The sequence below is a fragment of the Lepidochelys kempii genome, chromosome 6 (assembly GCF_965140265.1).
Source record: "Lepidochelys kempii isolate rLepKem1 chromosome 6, rLepKem1.hap2, whole genome shotgun sequence".
NCBI classification, from domain to species: domain Eukaryota; kingdom Metazoa; phylum Chordata; order Testudines; family Cheloniidae; genus Lepidochelys; species Lepidochelys kempii.
The window spans coordinates 84,523,011-84,541,772 of record NC_133261.1 but is presented as its reverse complement, the minus strand read 5'-3'; the positions used below and the strand labels follow the sequence as shown (position 1 = coordinate 84,541,772).

At 45.0% G+C, this 18,762-nt stretch overlaps 1 protein-coding gene across 5 annotated transcripts; it reads left to right on the top strand.

The window, feature by feature from the left end:
- Positions 1–802: 802 nt before the first annotated feature.
- Positions 803–17,558, top strand: DTD2 (D-aminoacyl-tRNA deacylase 2). Of its 5 annotated transcripts, none has more exons than XM_073348968.1 (4): positions 803–1,131; positions 4,117–4,170; positions 8,025–8,094; positions 17,060–17,558. In XM_073348968.1, the coding sequence occupies exons 1-4, from the start codon at positions 1,063–1,065 to the stop codon at positions 17,383–17,385; spliced, it is 519 nt and encodes a 172-aa protein (XP_073205069.1). In that variant the 5' UTR covers positions 803–1,062; the 3' UTR covers positions 17,386–17,558. The 5 variants fall into 5 exon arrangements, with proteins under 5 accessions (XP_073205069.1, XP_073205067.1, XP_073205071.1 ...); XM_073348966.1 differs by having other exon boundaries at positions 805–1,173; XM_073348967.1 differs by lacking the exon at positions 803–1,131 and adding an exon at positions 1,310–1,504.
- Positions 17,559–18,762: the final 1,204 nt, after the last annotated feature.

Genomic DNA, 18,762 nt, shown 5'->3' with positions numbered 1-18,762 from the left:
CCATCAGCTTAAGCTCAACAGCCTGATCCCTGGTGATGGGACTGCAGCTGTCAGCCCTGAGGCTGCAAAGCTCCAACTGTTCCCTTTATCCCCACCTCCAGGATGCACAGTCCGCCTTCTGCATGAGCTTCAGCCACCCAGGACTGGCAGCCAGAGCTCTTTTAAAAAAAAAAAAACAAAAAAAACACACACACACAGCTGGTGCCTCTGGGCATACTCCCACCCCTCCCTTGGGAGGCATGCCCAGTAGGTTGAGAACCCGATTTAAAACATTTTAGTGATAATTAGCTGCAGTCAGCACACAGATCCTTTTTGTTGGTGTGGCAGGGTGATGAGTGGCTTTTTTTCTACATCTTCTAGGTGGCAACCCTAAGGATGGGGGCTAGGAAACTCAAGCCAGGAACCAGGAGAGAGGAGGGCCACACCCACCTGCTAGGGAAGGAGATTAGGTAGTCAAATATCAGGGGGTAGTCGTGTTAGTCTGTATCTACAAAAACAACAAGTCCGGTGGCACCTTAAAGGCTAACTGATTTATTTAAGCATAAGCTTTCGTGGATAAAAACCTCACTTCAGATGCATCTGAAGAAGTGATGTTTTTAACCCATCATGCATCCGATGAAGTGAGCTATAGCTCACGAAGGCTTATGCTCAAATAAATTTCACTTCTCCATCCATCCCCCCCCCAAACAAAATAAAGCCACGGTTCCCGGGAGAAATTTCACAGAAACTGTCGAGCCCTGGCTGGCGAGGCCGGTCCTGGATCAGCTCCCCAGCTCCCCGCTTCCACGAACTGCGCCACGCTGCAGCCACCCAGCACCTGCGGCTCGACCCTAGGGCCCCGTCCCAGCCGGCTACTCCGGCCTCTGGGCGGGGCCCGAACGAGGCTCTTCGCTCCGCACCCCCCGCAGCTGGGAGAGGAGCGGGGCGGAGCTGCCCGCGGCACTGGCCGATGCCCCCACGCCCTCCCGGGTCAGCGCCGGTTCCGGGCGCGGCTGCGGGGCGGTGCCTGCCTTTGCCTGGCCTAGCCCGCGCTGCCCAGTCGCCCCGCCGGCGCTGCCAGCCATGGCCGCCTCCAGCGCGCCGCCCCGCGCACGGGCTCTTCTGCAGCAGTGTTTGGCCTCCCGGCTGCAGGTGAAGCCCGCCGAGCCGGGCTCCGGGGCCGAGTGGGTGGAGGTAACGTGCGCAGCGGCCGGGCCATCGCGCCTCTCCTTCCGGGCTGCCGCGGCAGGGACAGCGCCTCTCTCCGGGCTGAGCCCGCTCGGCGCTTCCGCGCTGTTTGCCCCCAGCCCTGCTGCGCGGGGAGCGGCGCGCAGCGCAGCGCAGCGTGTTTCCGAGGGAAGCCACGCGCCTGCCCGGCCTGGCTCTGCTCCTTGGGGAGCGGTGTAACGTGGGCCACTGCGCTGCGTAGGAATGTGCGACTGACGGTGTCCTGAGCATGCTCAGTTCATCTGCTGAAGCCACTGCCCTGACACCCGTAGGATTCTGCTGCCTGCTTTTGACAGAGGTTAAAAAGTGGCAAAGGGGGCGGGGCGGAGCAGGGGGTGGAAATTTACGGGGGGGGGGTGTCAAGCAGCTGGAGGCATTAGCAGTAGGAGGGGGGCTAAAGGGAAAATCAGGGATGGGGAGGAGGAGGCGGCAGAGTTAAGCCCAGGAGTGAGGCGCTGGCAGAGGGTGTCAGAGGGCAAAACCGGGCACAGGGGGTAACAGTTACCCCAGTGGCACTGAGACACCAGTGCTTTGCAAAATAGTTTGCTGGGGGCGGGGGGCGAGAGGCTTTTTTATTTGAACAAAGTGGCTTTTTTGTATGGACAGACGAACTGAGCATGCCCAGTAACATGTGCTGAACCCCCTGCCTTTCACCCTGCCCTTACTAGCCGTAAAAATCTGCTGACTGCTATTTACAGGGGTTAAAAAGTGGCAAAGGGGGCAAATCGGAGAAGGGGGGTGCCCAGGGTCAGAGCAGGGGGTGGAAATTGACTGGTGGGGGGGGTCAAGCAGCTGGAGACAGGATTAGGAGAGGGGCTAAAGGGCAAAATCAGGGCTGGGGGGAGGAGCAGGAGTTAAGCTGGTGGTGAGGCGCTGGCAGAGGGTGACAGAGGGCGAAACCCAGCCCAGGCAGGGGCACAGGGGGTAACAGTTACCCCAGTGGGACTGAGACACCAGTGCTTTGCCAAAATGGTGGGGGGCAAAGGGGCTTTTTTATTTCCCCTCTCACAGACAGCACCTCTCAGCATCGGCTTCCCAGAGCTGCGTTCTTAAAGGCACAGGCATTCCAATGCCTCGTCAATGCATCTCCTCTTTGTCTGATCTAACCTACTGAGGCTATGTCGACACTACAATTTTCAAAGCGATCACGGGTGCCAGTGCTCCTGGTAATCCACCTCAACGAGGAGATTAGCTCCCAGCACTGGGAGCCAAGCCTGACCACACTAGCGCTTTAAAGCGTTCAAACTTGCGCTCGGGGGTGATTTTTCACACTCCTGAGCCAGCAAGTTAGAGCGCTTTAACTTGCCAGTGTAGATAATCTCTGAGACCTAATTCAGTGAAACATTTTATATATATTCCCTTAGAAACAAAGAATCCCTTATCACTGTATCTGAATGCATAGAGTCTCTAAGCAGTTTCCCAAGTTGTTTTATCTGCTGCTGGGATTCCCTGAATTTTTAATTCTAATTTTTTCTTCTCATTTTGAGAGCAGATGTTTATTCTGTTGGATCATCTGACTTCCATTCTAACTGAATTTCTGGCCTATTGTCAAAACATTGTTTTGAGTCAGTCTACCAGTGGTGTAAATATTGGTGGTCAGACCAATCCTCCTCCTAATCTAGTATCCTGTCTTGTGACAGTGGCCAATGCCAGGTGCTTCTAAGGGAATGATCAGACCAGGCAATGACTCATTGAACTATCCCATTGTCCACTCCCAGCATCTGGCAGTCAAAGGATGGTTTCAGGACATGCAGAGCATGGGCCTGCATCCCTGATTATTGTGATGAAGTGGGAATGTTTTTCATGTTTCCTCTGAATATTGTAGGGGTACCTCAGTTTCCCCTTGGGGCAGTTGCTATAGACCTAACTCCCTCCCCTTTCTGCAGCTCCATCTATGCATTATATGCAACATATGCAAGGGCTGTCATGCAAGAGGCCTACAGGCCTGTATCCTGTAAGACTTGGCTTGAGCTAAAGCATTGACGTATGCTAGGCTGTGGCACTTGACACAAATAATGGACACAAATGACTTTCAGATAATTGTGAAAGTACTGCAAGACTCTGTGGTGATATGTGTTATTGTCAGTGAGCACTTTTGCTAGATTAACTCAGGTGTACCGGTCCCAATCATTTTGTAGCCTCTTAGACAAGATTGCTGAAACACAAAGTCCAAAAAGGTGTGGCATAGGCACTTAGACAAAAAAAGAGAGGTAGAAGTGCTCACATGTTTAAAAGACATATAAATTTAAAGACAGAGTTAAAAGTAAATTCATGTTCTATACCCGCCCCTGAATCCACCCGCTACCAGTTCTTGTTGCTTTAGAATAATTTTACAACTGCTTTTAAAATGTTTCTCTCCCCTTGCAAAAGAACCACATAAATAACAGAGAAAATAAGGCCCTCACACTGCAATGTGATGTGTGCAGGCTGACCCCTGCACTCATGTAGAGCACCATTGAAATTGTTGGGGCTCTGTGGGTGCAGAAATCCGCCTGCATGAATCATATTACAGAATCAGCATCTGAGTACAAGGAAAACAGCAAAATTGGCTAGGCACAAAATAAATTAACATAAATATTTTTTCCTTATCATTCCATTATAGTAATCTTAGGGATTTGTTGTAACAAGAATAGATAAAGTTTCAGAGGGAAATATGATTGTTGACTGTGTCCTTTTACATATTCAGAAAAGAGGGATAAACTACAATATGTTGTGATTTAAACCTTTCCAAGAATGTTATGCTGTTTAAATAAATCTCTTATTTCAGGTTTTAAATTATTTAACCTAAATCTGTGAAAGAGCAACATCCAGTAGAGGAATTTGCATGAGGAATTGTACTATATAAACTAGCAGGTCCCTTCCAGCCATAAAGTGTATTTTCAGTGATCACTGCTCTTTTATCTTCCCTAGGCATTTCACTGGTATTTCAAGATGAGGCAAAAGCCAGTCACTCCACAGCAAAAAGTATGGAAAGAGCTGAATCCCTTAGCATAACATTTCTTTAGAGGGCAGTAATGAATTTCTGCCTTTGTGTTTCTTACTATAATGTTACCACTTACATGCTCTCCAACACAAAAATAAAAAAACGAAGACCCAGTAAATTATTACTAACACAAAATTTATGTTCTCAATAGTTTTAAATATTCTGTCATGATATTGGTCTCTGTGTTTAACAATCTGAGAGTGTTTTTACAAAACTGTGATGTGATTGAATATAATGTTAATGTCCGGAGGTATAGGACATTACTAAATTAGCCATTACTGTGATTATCACATTTCAAATGAAAATTAATTCATATTTAAACTGAAAGTGACTTATTTGCATGTTTGACAGGACAAAAGCTTTGGTTATTTTCTGCCTTGAAATTAAGTAATCAAATCCATTAGGTATGAATTGTTTCTGCTGCTTATTTTCATTTCAGAGCATCTTTGAATACACAGTGTCACCATTCATACCTGTCCATGGCTTGTTCTCCATTAAGCCCAGCCTGGTCATGTCCCAGCATATAATGTCCCGGCGTCTAGTGAGTGGTTGGCCTCTAGGTCAAACTCACCTTGGTTATTTTTACATTATTTTCTTTGCTATCCTACCATCTGTTTGGCTTCTGCAGTGTGCCTAACATTGTAATCTTTTTGATTGTAGTCAGTCCTATACCCTGATTTCACACCCTACTCTCTAACTTCATTTGTCTTAAAATCATTCCACTTTAGAACTGCTTCTTTCAAAGCACTGTCATCTCTGTTGTGTCCCTAGTCTTCTGATGTCTATTTCATGTAATGCAGCTGCTTCCAGACCATGGAGTAGTACTGTTAGTATACCAGTTTGATAAATTTTCACTCTGGTACCAAATATAATGCTTTCATCAGTCCATAAGTTCATTAGTTCCTGTGCAGCACTTGTGAGTATGGCACATCTCTTTTTAATCTCATCCTTCATGGAACCACCAACACTGATCAAGATTCCTAGGTACATATAAGATTCTGTTTGTTCCATGACTCCACTGCTGCTGCATTTAAACACTCATTCCCTTGTCCCTTTTCCAAGATGCAACCACTTTGTCGTCTTGGCATTTATTGTAAGGCCAAGTTGATTACACCAGTTTTCCAATGTAGCAAAGAGTATCATCGTTAATTCAAATGTGTCTGCCAGTTGTTGTCCTCTGTATAGGTTAAGGAGTTTAAATAGATTGTCCAATCTCATGTCTTCCAATTCGGGTAATAGTCCTAATGTCCAGTTTAAGAACATGATGACAAGTGACAGTGATTTCATGCCCCTTTTTCTTACACCAAATTTTTACTTAAACCAGTTGCTTAATTTTCCACACTGCAGGAGTCTTCATACATAGCTATTGTAATTGTAGTGATCTCATCTGGAACTTGATGTGATTTTGCTACTTTCCATAATGCTTCCCTCCAAACCGAATCATATGCCTTCATGCACTCAATGAAAACAGCAAACTCTTTAATCCCCTTTCTGACTTTTTCCCGTCAACTATTGGAGCATGGATAACTGATCAATGCAACATTGGCCTGTTCCTTGCCTACTACTTACCCTTTATCTGTTGAAAATTACTTTCATCATGATTCTTCCCAATACTGACAATAAGCTTGCACCTCTATAATTATTTGGATTGTTAGGATCTCCTCTCTTTAAGATTGTTACTATTACCTTTAGCTAGTCATCTGCCATCTCCTGTTGCTCCCACAACTAGTAACGTTTTCTTCCTAATTTTGTGATAGCACTTGTCCTGCCAACTTTTACCAACTCAGATGTTATATTGTCTACTCCTATTTTTAACTGTTTCACTGTTCTTTCTATATCTTCTTCTGATGGTAATTCAGTGCTGATATCCGTTCTGCCTTACCAGCTGCCTTGTTCATCTAGCACATTTAGAATGCTTGCAGCTGAATGATCTGCAGTGCTTAGCACTTTATCAAAATGCTCCTTCCATACGTCCGGCATGACTTGAGTATTTTTTGTCAGTCCACCAGTAGCTTATTTTACTGCTTGCATGTTGAGCTGATGTTTCCATGCAACTTACCCTTTTTGTCTATTGTTTTCATATCTTGTTTTCTTGATGCCTCCTCGAGTTATTGAGCCTCTTCTTTCCAAAACTATTTCTTGTCCAGTCTTTGTGATTTCTTCACCCCTTTGCATAAAGCTTTTACCTCTGCTTTTCCAGTAGTCTCGGCTTGGTTACACTTTTCCTGTAATTTTCTTGTTTCATTGCTTGTTCAGCTTTTCCTTGTTTGCTTATGCCTTCCAGCAGTAGTTCTGCTGTATTTTGCATTGCTTTCTTGTATATTTCACATCTGGTCTGCAGTGACATTTCTTCATCATTACAAATTAACATTCTGAAACATCCTCCAACCATCACCTTGTATGCTTCCCTCAGAGAGCTACCCTTTAATTTGTCAAGATCAAATTTGGCTCCAGTTGCACCCATCTTTTTCTTGGACTTTAACTTAATCTTAACTTTTGTCATTAGTAACTCATGATCATTGCCACACTCAGCACTTCTATAGAATCTAACCTCCAACAATGTTTGACTATGCCTTTTACTGATAATAATGTGATCAAATCTGGTTTTTGATTTGACCATCTGGTGAGTTCCATGTTTTCGGAAACGATTGTGCATGTCTTTGTGAGGAAGCAAAGTACAATCAATAATTAGACTGTGCATTTCATAGCAAGTTCTTAATCTTTCCCCATTATCATTTCCTGTCTTCATGCCATGTGGTCCAGCACTGTTCATTTGCTTACCATGTCTGCTACCAGCTTTTGCATTCAGATCTCCCATAATCAAAGAAATCTCATCTAGATTGTTGTCTAGCTGCTGATAAAACACATCCTCTTCTTCTTCGTTTGCTGTTTCTGTTGGTGCATAACAGCGGATCACAATTATGCATAGTTTATTGTAGTAGTAAATCTTATTATGACAATCCGCTCAGACATTGTTTCCAGCTGTTGAAGTAACTATTCTCTTGTTCACTGCTGTAGCAACGCCATCTCTATGATTAATTTGCCCACTTGAGTGTCCAGAATAAAGGAAAGTGTAGTTTCCAACTCTCAGCTTTCCTGTGCCCAGCCAATGTGTCTCCCATATGGCAGCAAGGGAAGCTTGTAACTTCCTTAACTCCTCCACTATGAGCTCAGTCTGGTCTGGAGTCAATAGAGTTCTAATGTTCCGGCTCACGATATGTGTAATATATCTAGCTGTTATCCAGAATCCATGACCCACTTCCATTTGTTAGGTCTGGGTTGAAATCTGTTTAGTTTGGTTTGCTGTTCTGTTTCTATAACAAGTGAGTTTCAGGTATAATGGCTTGTTAGGCCAGCCCACCGTATCCAGTTCATAGGAATGTCTTGTCATAGCCTTCTAGGAACAGATATCAGTAGTTCCACCCTAATTTACTTGCATTCCAAGGCGAACGATCTTGGACTGCTCAGTTTTGAAATCAGGGGTTTCCCGTCTCCTAGACAGACTTGCTTGAAGAGGCTCTGAAATTAAATGAGTTTTCCATCACCCAAATACTCTTGTTTCACAACATCTTATTCCGTAACCCCTTCTGGGTTTCCCCCATTCACCATGCAGTGGACTTGTTTCTGTGCCATTGGATCCCAGCATGAGGAAGAATTCTATATCTGCTTTTAATTTTAGCCTGTGTATTAATATATTGTAAATTGCAATTAAATTTGGGTTAATGTACAGATAATAGATTGTCTTAATTATATTAGTAAGTACCATACAGATATATAAACATATACACAATACTTTTCTTCTTCTTTTTTTTTTTGTGTGTGCAATCTTTCGTAGATCCAAAGAGGACTGGTTATCTACATATGCTTCTTCAAAGGAGCCAGTGAGGAACTAATTCCAAAAATGGGTATGTTTTATTATTGGTATTCTTACAATAAGGGATAAGCAAAAAACAATGGGCTTGTTTATCCAGCAGCTAAATGCATGAAGAAGCTACAGAATCAGGCCCAGTTTGAGGTCTGACTGGAGAGAGCAATAAGAACAATATCTTTCAAAAGAAACTTTGTAAATGAGAACCTGTAAATTGCAAAATTTACTCCACACTGAAATTATTCGGAGCTGGTAATTTTATTCTGAGTTCTACCTTGTATCTCCCCAGTCATGAGTCTCCATTGCTGTCCTCCTTTCAGTGACTGTTTTGGCAGTAGCTCTGTATAGAAACTCTGTATAGAAGGCCATCAAGCTTGATGACATCAAGCTCCCTGCCTGTGAGCTGAGTTTTTCTTCCTCAGTCCATTTGACAGGTGTCTGCATCTCATCTTGTGCCCATGCACTAGTGGTGGACCCTGTTGGAAGAGTGGGTATATTCAATGTAAACTGATTTTAGTCTGGTTAATAACTGTAATGGGGTTCTCTCACTGTGAAGGTGCCTTCTGGCTGCTCAGGGGATTAGCTTTGTTCAGAACTGATACCCTCTTCATTATTTTCTCTGACCACGGTCCCTTTTGTTCTCTGGGACTCGCTGTGCTCCCTCTTTGTGACTTGGCCTTCTGCCCAGGTCATTATATGCGTTTCCCCTTCAGGGCGTATCAAAGTGTCTCAGGATTGACTGTCAGGCTAATTCAGGACTATCCTCTAATTCAGACTGTCCTCTAATTCAGGACTATGCCAGTGGCAGGTAGGGGAACCAGGACCCACCCACTACTGTGTTCCAGTACAAGGACCTTCTGATCAGTAACCACAGTCTGCTTATTGCCAGACCCCATTACTATTTCCTGTGCTCCTTCCTATATTCTCTTCCAGCTCTGGCCCCGCAAGGTTACTAGTGGAGCACCCTCTTCTCCCTGTGGCTATTTCACGTCTTTCAGGTTCTTGCCGGAGTGCCTAAGGGTACGTCTACAGTATGAAATTATTTCAAAATTATTCTATTCGAATTTTCGGAAACGATTTTATACATTTGGTCTTTTGTGTCCCCATTAAAGCGCGTGAATTCGGCGGAGTGCGTCCACAGTACCGAGGCTAGCATTGAATGTCGGAGCAGTGCACTGTGGGTAGCTATCCCACAGTTCCCGCCGCCCATTGGAATTCTGGGTTAAGCTCCCAGTGCATGATGTGGCAAAAACATTCTCGCGGGTGTTTCTGGGTGTGTGTCGTCAGTCGCTCCTCCCTTCATGAAAGCTATGACAGAAAATCGTTTCAGGCCTTTTTGGCGTGCAGACGCCATACTGCTTTCAGCAGACCGTGCACCGCTGCTCTCCTGCTCTCGTCTTCCTATGTAATCTCTAGTATCTACTCTTTTTCTTCCTCATCAAACACTTCTGCTGCCAACTCTGCTCGGCCATCGTGAACTGAGCAGCACAGCTTCCGCCGCCAAGTCTGCTCTCCTGCTCTTGCCGCGCTACCGAGCTTCTCCATGTTGTTTGTCCTGAGCTCCCGCCTCCGTGAAAGCTACAGAAGACAACCATTTCCTGCCTTTTTGCAGCTATCATGAACCGAACAGCACCTCTTCCGCTGCCACTCTGTTCTCCTATGTTTCGCGCTCTTTTTCCAGGATTACCCATGCAGGCGCCATAGCCATGGAGCCCGCTCAGATCTCCACTGCAGTTTTGACCATTGTAAATACCTCGCGCATTATCCAGCAGTATGTGCAGTATCCACAAAACCGGCCGAGGAAGCAACGACAGCGCAATTACTATACTGATGAGGACATGGACACAGACATTCCTAGAAGCACGGCATGTGGCGATTGGGAGATCATGGTGGCATTGGGCCAGGTTCATGCTGTGGAAAGCCAATTCTGGGCCCAGGAAACAAGCTTAGACTGGTAGGACCGCATAGTGTTGCAGGTATGGGATGATTCCCAGTGGCTGAGAAACTTTTGTATGCGTAGGGCCACTTCCATGGAACTTTGTGACTTGCTGTCCCCTGCCCCAAAGCGCAAGGACACAAAAATGAGAGTAGCCCTCACAGTTGAGAAGCGAGTGGCCATAGACCTGTGGAAGCTTGCACAGCTACCGGTCAGTTGGGAATCATGAGTGGGCAAATCTACTGTGGGGGCTGCTGTGATGCAAGTAGCCAACGCAATCATTGACCATCTGCTATCAAGGGTAGTGACTTTGGGAAATGTGCAGACCATTGTGGATGGCTTTAATGTGCTGGGGTTCCCTAACTGCGGCGGGGCGAAAGACGGAATGCTTATCCCTATCTTGGCCCCGGAACACCGGGACGGCCAGTACATAGACAGCAAGGGATACGTTTCCATGGTGCTGCAAGGACTGGTGGATCACAAGGGACGTTTCACCGACATCGATGTGGGGTGGCCAGGAAAGGTACATGATGCTCGCATCTTCAGAAACTCTGGTCTGTTTGAACAGCTGCAGGAAGGGACTTACTTCCCAGACCAGAAAATTACTGTTGGGGATGTTGAAATACCTATAGTTATCCTTGGGGACCCAGCCTACCCCTTAATGCCATGGCTCATGAAGCCGTACACAGGCACTCTGGACAGTAGTCAGGAGCAGTTGAACTGTAGGCTGAGCAAGTGCAGAATGGTGGTAGAATGTGCGTTTGGACGTTTGAAAGCGCGCCGGTGCAGTTTACTGACTCGGTTAGATCTCAGCACAACCAATATTCCAATTGCTGCTTGTTGTGTGCTCCACAATATCTGTGAGAGTAAAGGGGAGACTTTTATGGCGGTGTGGGAGGTTGAGACAACTCGCCTGGTGGCCAGTTTCACACAGCCAGACGACAGGGCGATTAGAAGAGTGCAGCAGGGCGCACTACACATCAGAGAAGCTTTGAAAGCCAGTTTCATGACTGGCCAGGGTACGGTGTGACAGTTGTGTGTGTTTCTCTTAAAGTTACCCGCCCCCTAGATATATGAAAGGAAATAAAGTCACAATTGTTTAAAAACCATTCTTTGTTATTTGTTCCACAAAACATTGAGAGAAATCAGAAGCTAGATGGGGGGAGGGGTATTGGGTTAGGAGGGCGGAGGAGGAGGGAAGGAGAAGTCCAGAAACCAAATCAAAATTTCAGCTATGCCAGCTTTCTGCTGCTTGTGCAATCCTCTGGGGTTGACTATGTGGGTCCCTGTAGCATTCCCCCTGCCCGGTGTTCTTGGGCATTTGGGTGAGGAAGCTATGGAACCTGGGGAGGAGAGAGGGCGGTTATACAGGGGCTGCAGCAGCAGTCTGTGGTCTTGCTGCCTTTCCCGCATTAGATCCACCATACAGCGGAGCATGTCAGTTTGCTCCCCCATGAGCTTGACCATAGCATCCTGTCTGCTCTCATCACACGTGTCCCTCCTCTCTTCATATTCCTGTCACGCTTTACGCGACTCCGCAATTGTTTGCCTCCACACATTCAGCTGGGCCCTCTCAGTGTGGGAGGATTGCATGAGCTCGGCGAACATGTCGTCCCGAGTTCGTTTTTTCCACCTTCTAATCTGGACCAGCTTCTGGGATGGAGTAGATAGGGGCCATGTTGAAACATTTGCACCTGCTGCAGGAGGAATCATAGAATATCAGGGTTGGAAGGGACCCCAGAAGGTCATCTAGTCCAACCCCCTGCTCAAAGCAGGACCAATCCCCAATTAAATCATCCCAGCCAGGGCTTTGTCAAGCCTGACCTTAAAAACCTCTAAGGAAGGAGATTCTACCACCTCCCTAGGTAACGCATTCCAGTGTTTCACCACCCTCTTAGTGAAAAAGTTTTTCCTAATATCCAATCTAAACCTCCCCCACTGCAACTTGAGACCATTACTCCTCGTTCTGTCATCTGCTACCATTGAGAACAGTCTAGAGCCATCCTCTTTGGAACCCCCTTTCAGGTAGTTGAAAGCAGCTATCAAATCCCCCCTCATTCTTCTCTTCTGCAGGCTAAACAATCCCAGCTCCCTCAGCCTCTCCTCATAAATCATGTGTTCCAGACCCCTAATCATTTTTGTTGCCCTTCGCTGGACTCTCTCCAATTTATCCACATCCTTCTTGTAGTGTGGGGCCCAAAACTGGACACAGTACTCCAGATGAGGCCTCACCAATGTCGAATAGAGGGGAACGATCACGTCCCTCGATCTGCTCGCTATGCCCCTACTTATACATCCCAAAATGCCATTGGCCTTCTTGGCAACAAGGGCACACTGCTGACTCATATCCAGCTTCTCGTCCACTGTCACCCCTAGGTCCTTTTCCGCAGAACTGCTGCCTAGCCATTTGGTCCCTAGTCTGTAGCTGTCCCTAATCTGTAGTCTGTAGGAGAAAAAGGGAGGGTAGTATTTTAAAAGATACATTTTAGAGAACAAAGGGGACACTGTTTCTCAGTGAAACAGGCAATTCATAGTACACAGCACATGTTCTTTCTGTACAAGGTCGCATTTTGCCTCTTATACTGAAGTGCCTGCCACTTTGGTGTGAGTAAGCCATCACATGCAGCCGGGCAACAGAACTCAGCTTGCAGGCAGCCATGGTAAGCCCTAGGGGCACACAGGGTTCTGTGTCTTCCGCATTCATTTCAATGCTTTCAAACTGCTGGGCCCCCTTTCCCATAGCAAGCAATGCCTGGTGGGTTTGCCATATAAAAGGAGGACCTGCGGGCTCTCTGGGATGATCGCTTCACACAATACCCTCCCCCCTCCCCCCCAACGCATGGCTCCGTTGAGGCTCTGAGCAGGGATGAGCCCTTTAAACTAAATACGAACAGCCCAGCGCAGCTGGGTTTCCCCCTACCCCCCACCACGTGGCTCTGATCAAGCTCTCACTCACCAGAAGTGCCTTCTCCAGGGTCATGATCCGGGAGCCTGCCTTGGGAGTGGGGGGAAGCTATTGGCTCCAGCATTAAGAATAGTTCCTGGCTAGGGGGAAAAACGGATTCCACACTTGCCGCCTGTGCACTGTCTTCCTCCTCCTCCTTTTGTCCTCCAAAAACTCATCCTCCTCGCTCCATGCTACTCCCCCCTTGCAGGTGTCCATGGACAGTGGTGGGGTAGTGGTGGCGTCACCCCCCATAATTGCATGAAGCTCAAGGTAGAAGCAGCATGTATGGGATTGTGACCCAGAGTGCCCGTTCGCCTCCCTGGCCTTTTGGTACGCTTGCCTGAGCTCCTTGATTTTTGTACAACACTGCTCTGTGTCCCTGGAGTAGCCTCTTTCCGTCATGGTCCTGGAGACTTTAGCGTACGTATTTGCTTTTCTTTTTTTGGAACATTGTTCTGCCATAACAGATTCGTCTCCCCAACATGCGATGAGATCCAGTACCTCCCGTTTGGACCATGCTGGAGCTCATCTGCGAATCTGGGACTGCATGGTCTCTTGTGATGGTGGACTCTGCATGGTCGCCTGTGCTGGTGGACTGTGCTAATGGTCACCTCTGCTGATGGTGACCAAACAAGAAATTCAAAAGTTCCCGGGGCTTTTACTGTCTACTTGGGTAGTGCATCGGAGTTGAGCGTGTTGTCCAGAGCGGTTGAAAGGGAGCATTCTGGGATAGCTCTCGGAGGCCAATAACGTCGAATTGCGTCCACGGTACCTGTAACCCAGAACTGTAATCTCGATTTTAGCGCTACTCCACTTGCCGAGGTGGAGTACAGAAATCGGATTAAAGAGCCCTTTAAATCGAAAAAAATGGTTTGGTCGTGTGGACGGAATCAGTTTTATTTTGAAGTAACTCGGCTAATTCCGAAATAACCGCGTACTGTAGACCAGGCCTAAGCACACCTCCCTCCTCCCAGGTAGTGACTGCAGACTACTTCCCCTGCAGCCTCCTTTTGTTCTCAGCCTGCTGGTTTTGTACCAGCCCAGCATACACTTGTTCACCTGCGCTTCATCTTCTAAGGGCTTGGCTATCTACCCTAATTCTTCCCCAGGGGGAGCCTGTTAGGTTAATTAACCCTTTCCCTGCTACCTTAACCTTTTCAGGTGAGGTGTGGAATGAATACCCCATCACAATAACATGCTAGCAAATCTAATACATTATGATCATATGGTTCCTTGTGTGACATATTACTTATATGGATGTTAAGGGAATGACTTGGATCCAAGATGGAGTTGAACATCTAGGGAAAATAACCTTTCCAATGACACATGGCATGACCTTCAGTTCCTAATAAATTAGGAGTATTTTAATACCAACCTGACTGTATATTCAGGATATTGAAAATGATGATGCACCGTGAGCCAGCAGAAGGAGTTGGGTAGAATTATTTCCTTCCCTTTTCTTATCAGAAATATTAGGTATATAGTTGACAGCATAAGTCTTAATATTTGCCTTAGGATGGAGATGCTAGGAATAAGGTCAGTTGGTAATGGTGTTTTTTCCTCTGTCACCATCCTATTCATCCTTTATTTTCTGTTTCATTTCTTCACTTTCCCTGTTTTTAGAAGTAGGGATGGGATTACCCATGCATTACAATTATCTCTTTGCTTAGGAGCATTTTTTGCACAATGGTGATATACGAGCAGTTTGCCAAAAGTGTGTGGTCACAGAATATTTCAAGCTATTTGCTAATGCTAGCAGAAAGATCCCACTGTGCAAAAGCACAGATGCAGAATTGCTGAAGAGGAATTCTGTGGAATTATCTCTCTTAGGTCCTGGGTTCTGTGTGGGAGGGCATGAAGTTTCTGTGATCCTAAACTAAGTTTAAATCTTTGTGTGTGTTAAAACAATATAACACAAAAGAAATGTTGTGCTTGTGAAAATTCCATGGGGCTATCACTGGAGAACAAAATACTTTTTCATAGCAAAACTGATACATCCAGGGCAGCAGCAGCAGTACAAGTTTCCCCATACTGCCCACTAACATAATCTGACAGTGATTTAAGGAATGGCTCATTCTTTGTGAGCCATTCAATCCTTGTCCTTATTGGGACTCCAGTGACCCGACAGGTTATTTTTAGGGCCCTATCAAATTCACAGTCCATTTTGGTCAGTTTCACGATTTTAAAAATCGTAAATTTCATTATTTCAGCTATTTAAATCTGAAATTTCGCGCTATTGTAATTGTAGGGGTCCTGACCCAGAAAAGAGTTGTGGGGGGGTCACAAGGTTATTGTAGTGGTGGTTGCTGTACTGCTACCCTTACTTCTGCGCTGCTGCTGGCAGCAGTGCTGCCTTCAGAGCTGGGCAGCTGGAGAGCAGCGGCTGCTAGTCAGGAGCCCAGCTCTGAAGGCAGAGCCACCGCCAGCAGCAGCGCAGAAGTAACGATGGCATGGTATGGTATTGCCACCCTTACTTTGCGCTGCTATGTGAAGAGCTGGGTCTTCAGTTAGCAAGCCACTGCTCTCTGGCCACCCAGCTCTGAAGGCAGCACAGAAGTAAGGGTAAATACTGCAACCCCCCCACCCCAAAATAACTTTGCAACCCCCCTGCAACTCCCTTTTGGGTCAGGACCCCCAATTTGAGAAACCCTGGTCTTCCCCATGTAGGCACAGTGTCTGTTTTATTAATTATGCAATTTTTCTAGTAGTACATTTTCCTTATGTGAATTTTAAAGTTATTTAAAAGACTATCTGGTTTCTGGATCATAATCCCACCTGTACCTCATTCAAACATCAGCCCTCAGAGAAATTTACATGGGTTTGGAGAAGGATGATATGGGTTTCCCATCCTTGTATCCCATGTGTGGGGTGGGGGAGAGCAGGGAGAAAAGAAATGAGGGGATGATCTGTTCTATAATAAGCATACTGTGGAAAAAGGGGTATAAGGTAAATGGAATTCTGATCGCCTGTTTGTATATATCATGGGTCAAGGATGAACTCTACTTTTGGCCTCTCCCACAGTCTCTTTGTGGGCACCTGTTTCAAATGACAGACCTACAACTACGCTTCTCTCAGAATGGAGTCCCACATTCACCTCACTTCAGATGGGATTGACTATTCTGCACTACCCCCTGTTTACGAGCCATATTACCTCAGCAGGCCCAAGAGGGTTTGGCTCAGACTGTTGACTTCTCTCTGGAAGTTTGTGACTAGTGTGAAATTACACTGACTCAGGACAGCTACTTCAAAACAAGTATTATTTATTGGTCCAGGGTATATACCAGAGAGAAAAGGATTAAAAATAACAAAAGCCTGCACATGTATTCTCTTACCTGTACTTAGCCTTTCTTTGCCATTTTAAGTAGGCCCCACTTAACCCAGGCAACCCTAATACTGGGGCTTGGTGAGATAAGCAGAAGTCTCTGACAGGCTGACTCCCGAATCAGTGTCCCTTAGGCTGTCTTTTATTCATTTCAAAGTTCCTTTGTTCAAGAGTTCCTGCCTGAGGATCTCGTGAGATTTCCATCAGGGCTCCTGAACCTGGTTAAACTGGTTTATGCACTTCTTCACCAGAGGGGGTCAGAGGTTGTCTCCCCATAGTAGATTCAGTGTATTGGCCATTTGAACACCAGGCAAAGCCATGTTCCTGGAGTCCTGGTGAAAGCTGGAGTTGGAATTAACTGTCAGGGTTCCATAGAGTTAGCCACGGCACAATAACCATCAAGTCCACAGATGTATTAATAAATCAAGTTAATACAGATATCTCCTATGTTCTTCACAATATACAAAATCTTTCTTCAGTATGGAAAGTACTAATCTGTGGTTAATATAAACTGTATGGAGATATAATATTTGCCTGGTATGCATTGATTGATTAATCAGCTTTTTTTCACCTTAGAATATAAATTTCTCTTCACAGCTCTGCTATGTAATTTGATTATTAAAGTTCAAATATAGACATTGTAATGAACCATTTTAAAATGTTTTATTTGAATACGTTCTCTTAGCCATCCTGACTGAAGTATTTGTTAATATATTGCTTTTCACAGTTATAGTAGGTTTAAGGTTAATTTTAGACACACAGTACATTTTTTAATATGTATTTTTTTTGTTTTGCAGTTAATACACTGTTGAATGTTAAATTAAGTGAAACTGAAAGTGGAAAGTATGTTTCTCTTCTGGATTTACCAGGCAACTTATTAATAATACCCCAAGCTACGCTGGGTGGTAGACTGAAGGGAAGAAATATGCAGTATCATTCCAACATTGAAAAAGAAAAAGGGATGGAGCTTTATTCCCATTTTGTAACATTGTGTGAAAAAGAACTGGCTGCTAATACGAAATGTGCTGAAGCAGGTGTTGTTGTTAAGTATGGCACATATGGAAACAGACAGGTGTTAAAACTGGATACAAATGGACCTTTCACTCATATGGTTGAATTTTGAAAGATCAAGTTTATGTATAGTATTCTCCAACAACTGTAGAATTTCTCATTTATAAGTGATAATGTGCTTACATTGATTGGAATGTGAAGAAACAGAAATGTTATTTCAGTAAATTTACACAAGTGTTGTTCAGCCCATGTAATACATTGGTTATTAAAAATGAGTCTAACATTCTCATGTGTCTGACCCATCTGTGTATCTGAAATATTTTGTTGTTAATGATTACTTAAGATTCATTGTAGTAAAAATGTGTAAAGCAGAAGTTCTTTTTAAATATATTTAAGATGAGAATAATACATATTTTTGTTGCTTTAAAAAAACATGAAGAAAGGTTTAAGTTCATTCGGAAGTAGATTAAAAAAATTTTGGAAAGGGGGAGCCTGTACAGAAGGGATCAATTCCCCGGGTTCAATTCTCCATTCCTCTATTGATGTAGGCAAGTCACTTAGCCTTTCTGTTCCTCAGTTCCCCATCTGTAAAATAGTAATAATAGTACTTCCCTATTTCACAGAGATGTTGTCTGAATAGGATTATTAAAGATTGTGACGCACTCAGACACTATAATAATAGGGACCTGTCATAAATATAAAGGGAAGGGTAACCACCTTTCTGTATACAGTGCTATAAAATCCCTCCTGGCCGGAGACAAAGTCCTTTTACTTGTAAAGAGTTAAGAAGCTCAGGTAACCTGGCTGGCACCTGACCCAAAATGACCAATGAGGGGACAAGATGCTTTCAAATCTGGCGGGGGGAAAAGGCTTTTGTTGGTCTGTGTGACATCTTTGCTGGAATAGATCAAGGATGCAAGCCCTCCAACTCCTGTAAAGTTAGTAAGTAATCTAGCTAGAATATGTGTTAGGTTTTCTTTGGTTCGGCTTGTAAATTCGCTGTGCTGGAGGGAATGTGTATTCCTGTTTTTGTGTCTTTTTGTAACTTAAGGTTTTGCCTAGAGCGATTCTCTGTTTTAAATCTGACTGCCTGTAAGATTATCTTCCATTCTGATCTTACAGAGTTGTTCTCTTATCCTTTTTTTGTTCTTCTAATAAAGTTCTGTTTTTTAAGAATCTGATTGGGTTTCTAGCATCCTAAGAAACCCAAGCTGGTCTGTGCTCAACTTGTTTATTCTCAAGCCTCCCTAGGAAAGGGGGTGTAAGGGCTTGGGGGGATATTTTGGGGAAATAGGAACTCCAAGTGGTCCTTTCCCTGATTGTTTGTTAAATCACTTGGTGGTGGCAGTGTTTACTTAATTCAAGGACAAAGACTTTGTGTCTAGGGGAAGTTTTAACCTAAGATGGTAGAAATAAGCTTAGGGGGTCTTTCATGTGGGTCCCCACATCTGTACCCTAGAGTTCAGAGTGGGGAAGGAACCTTGACAGG

Excerpts from the sequence above, each read along its gene's own strand:
- DTD2 (XM_073348966.1), top strand. The coding sequence starts at position 1,063 with ATGGCCGCCTCCAGCGCGCCGCCCCGCGCACGGGCTCTTCTGCAGCAG. Across the intron at positions 4,171-8,024 it reads CAGTCACTCCACAGCAAAAA|ATCCAAAGAGGACTGGTTAT; the intron begins GTATGGAAAGAG and ends AATCTTTCGTAG. Across the intron at positions 8,095-17,059 it reads GGAACTAATTCCAAAAATGG|TTAATACACTGTTGAATGTT; the intron begins GTATGTTTTATT and ends TTTGTTTTGCAG.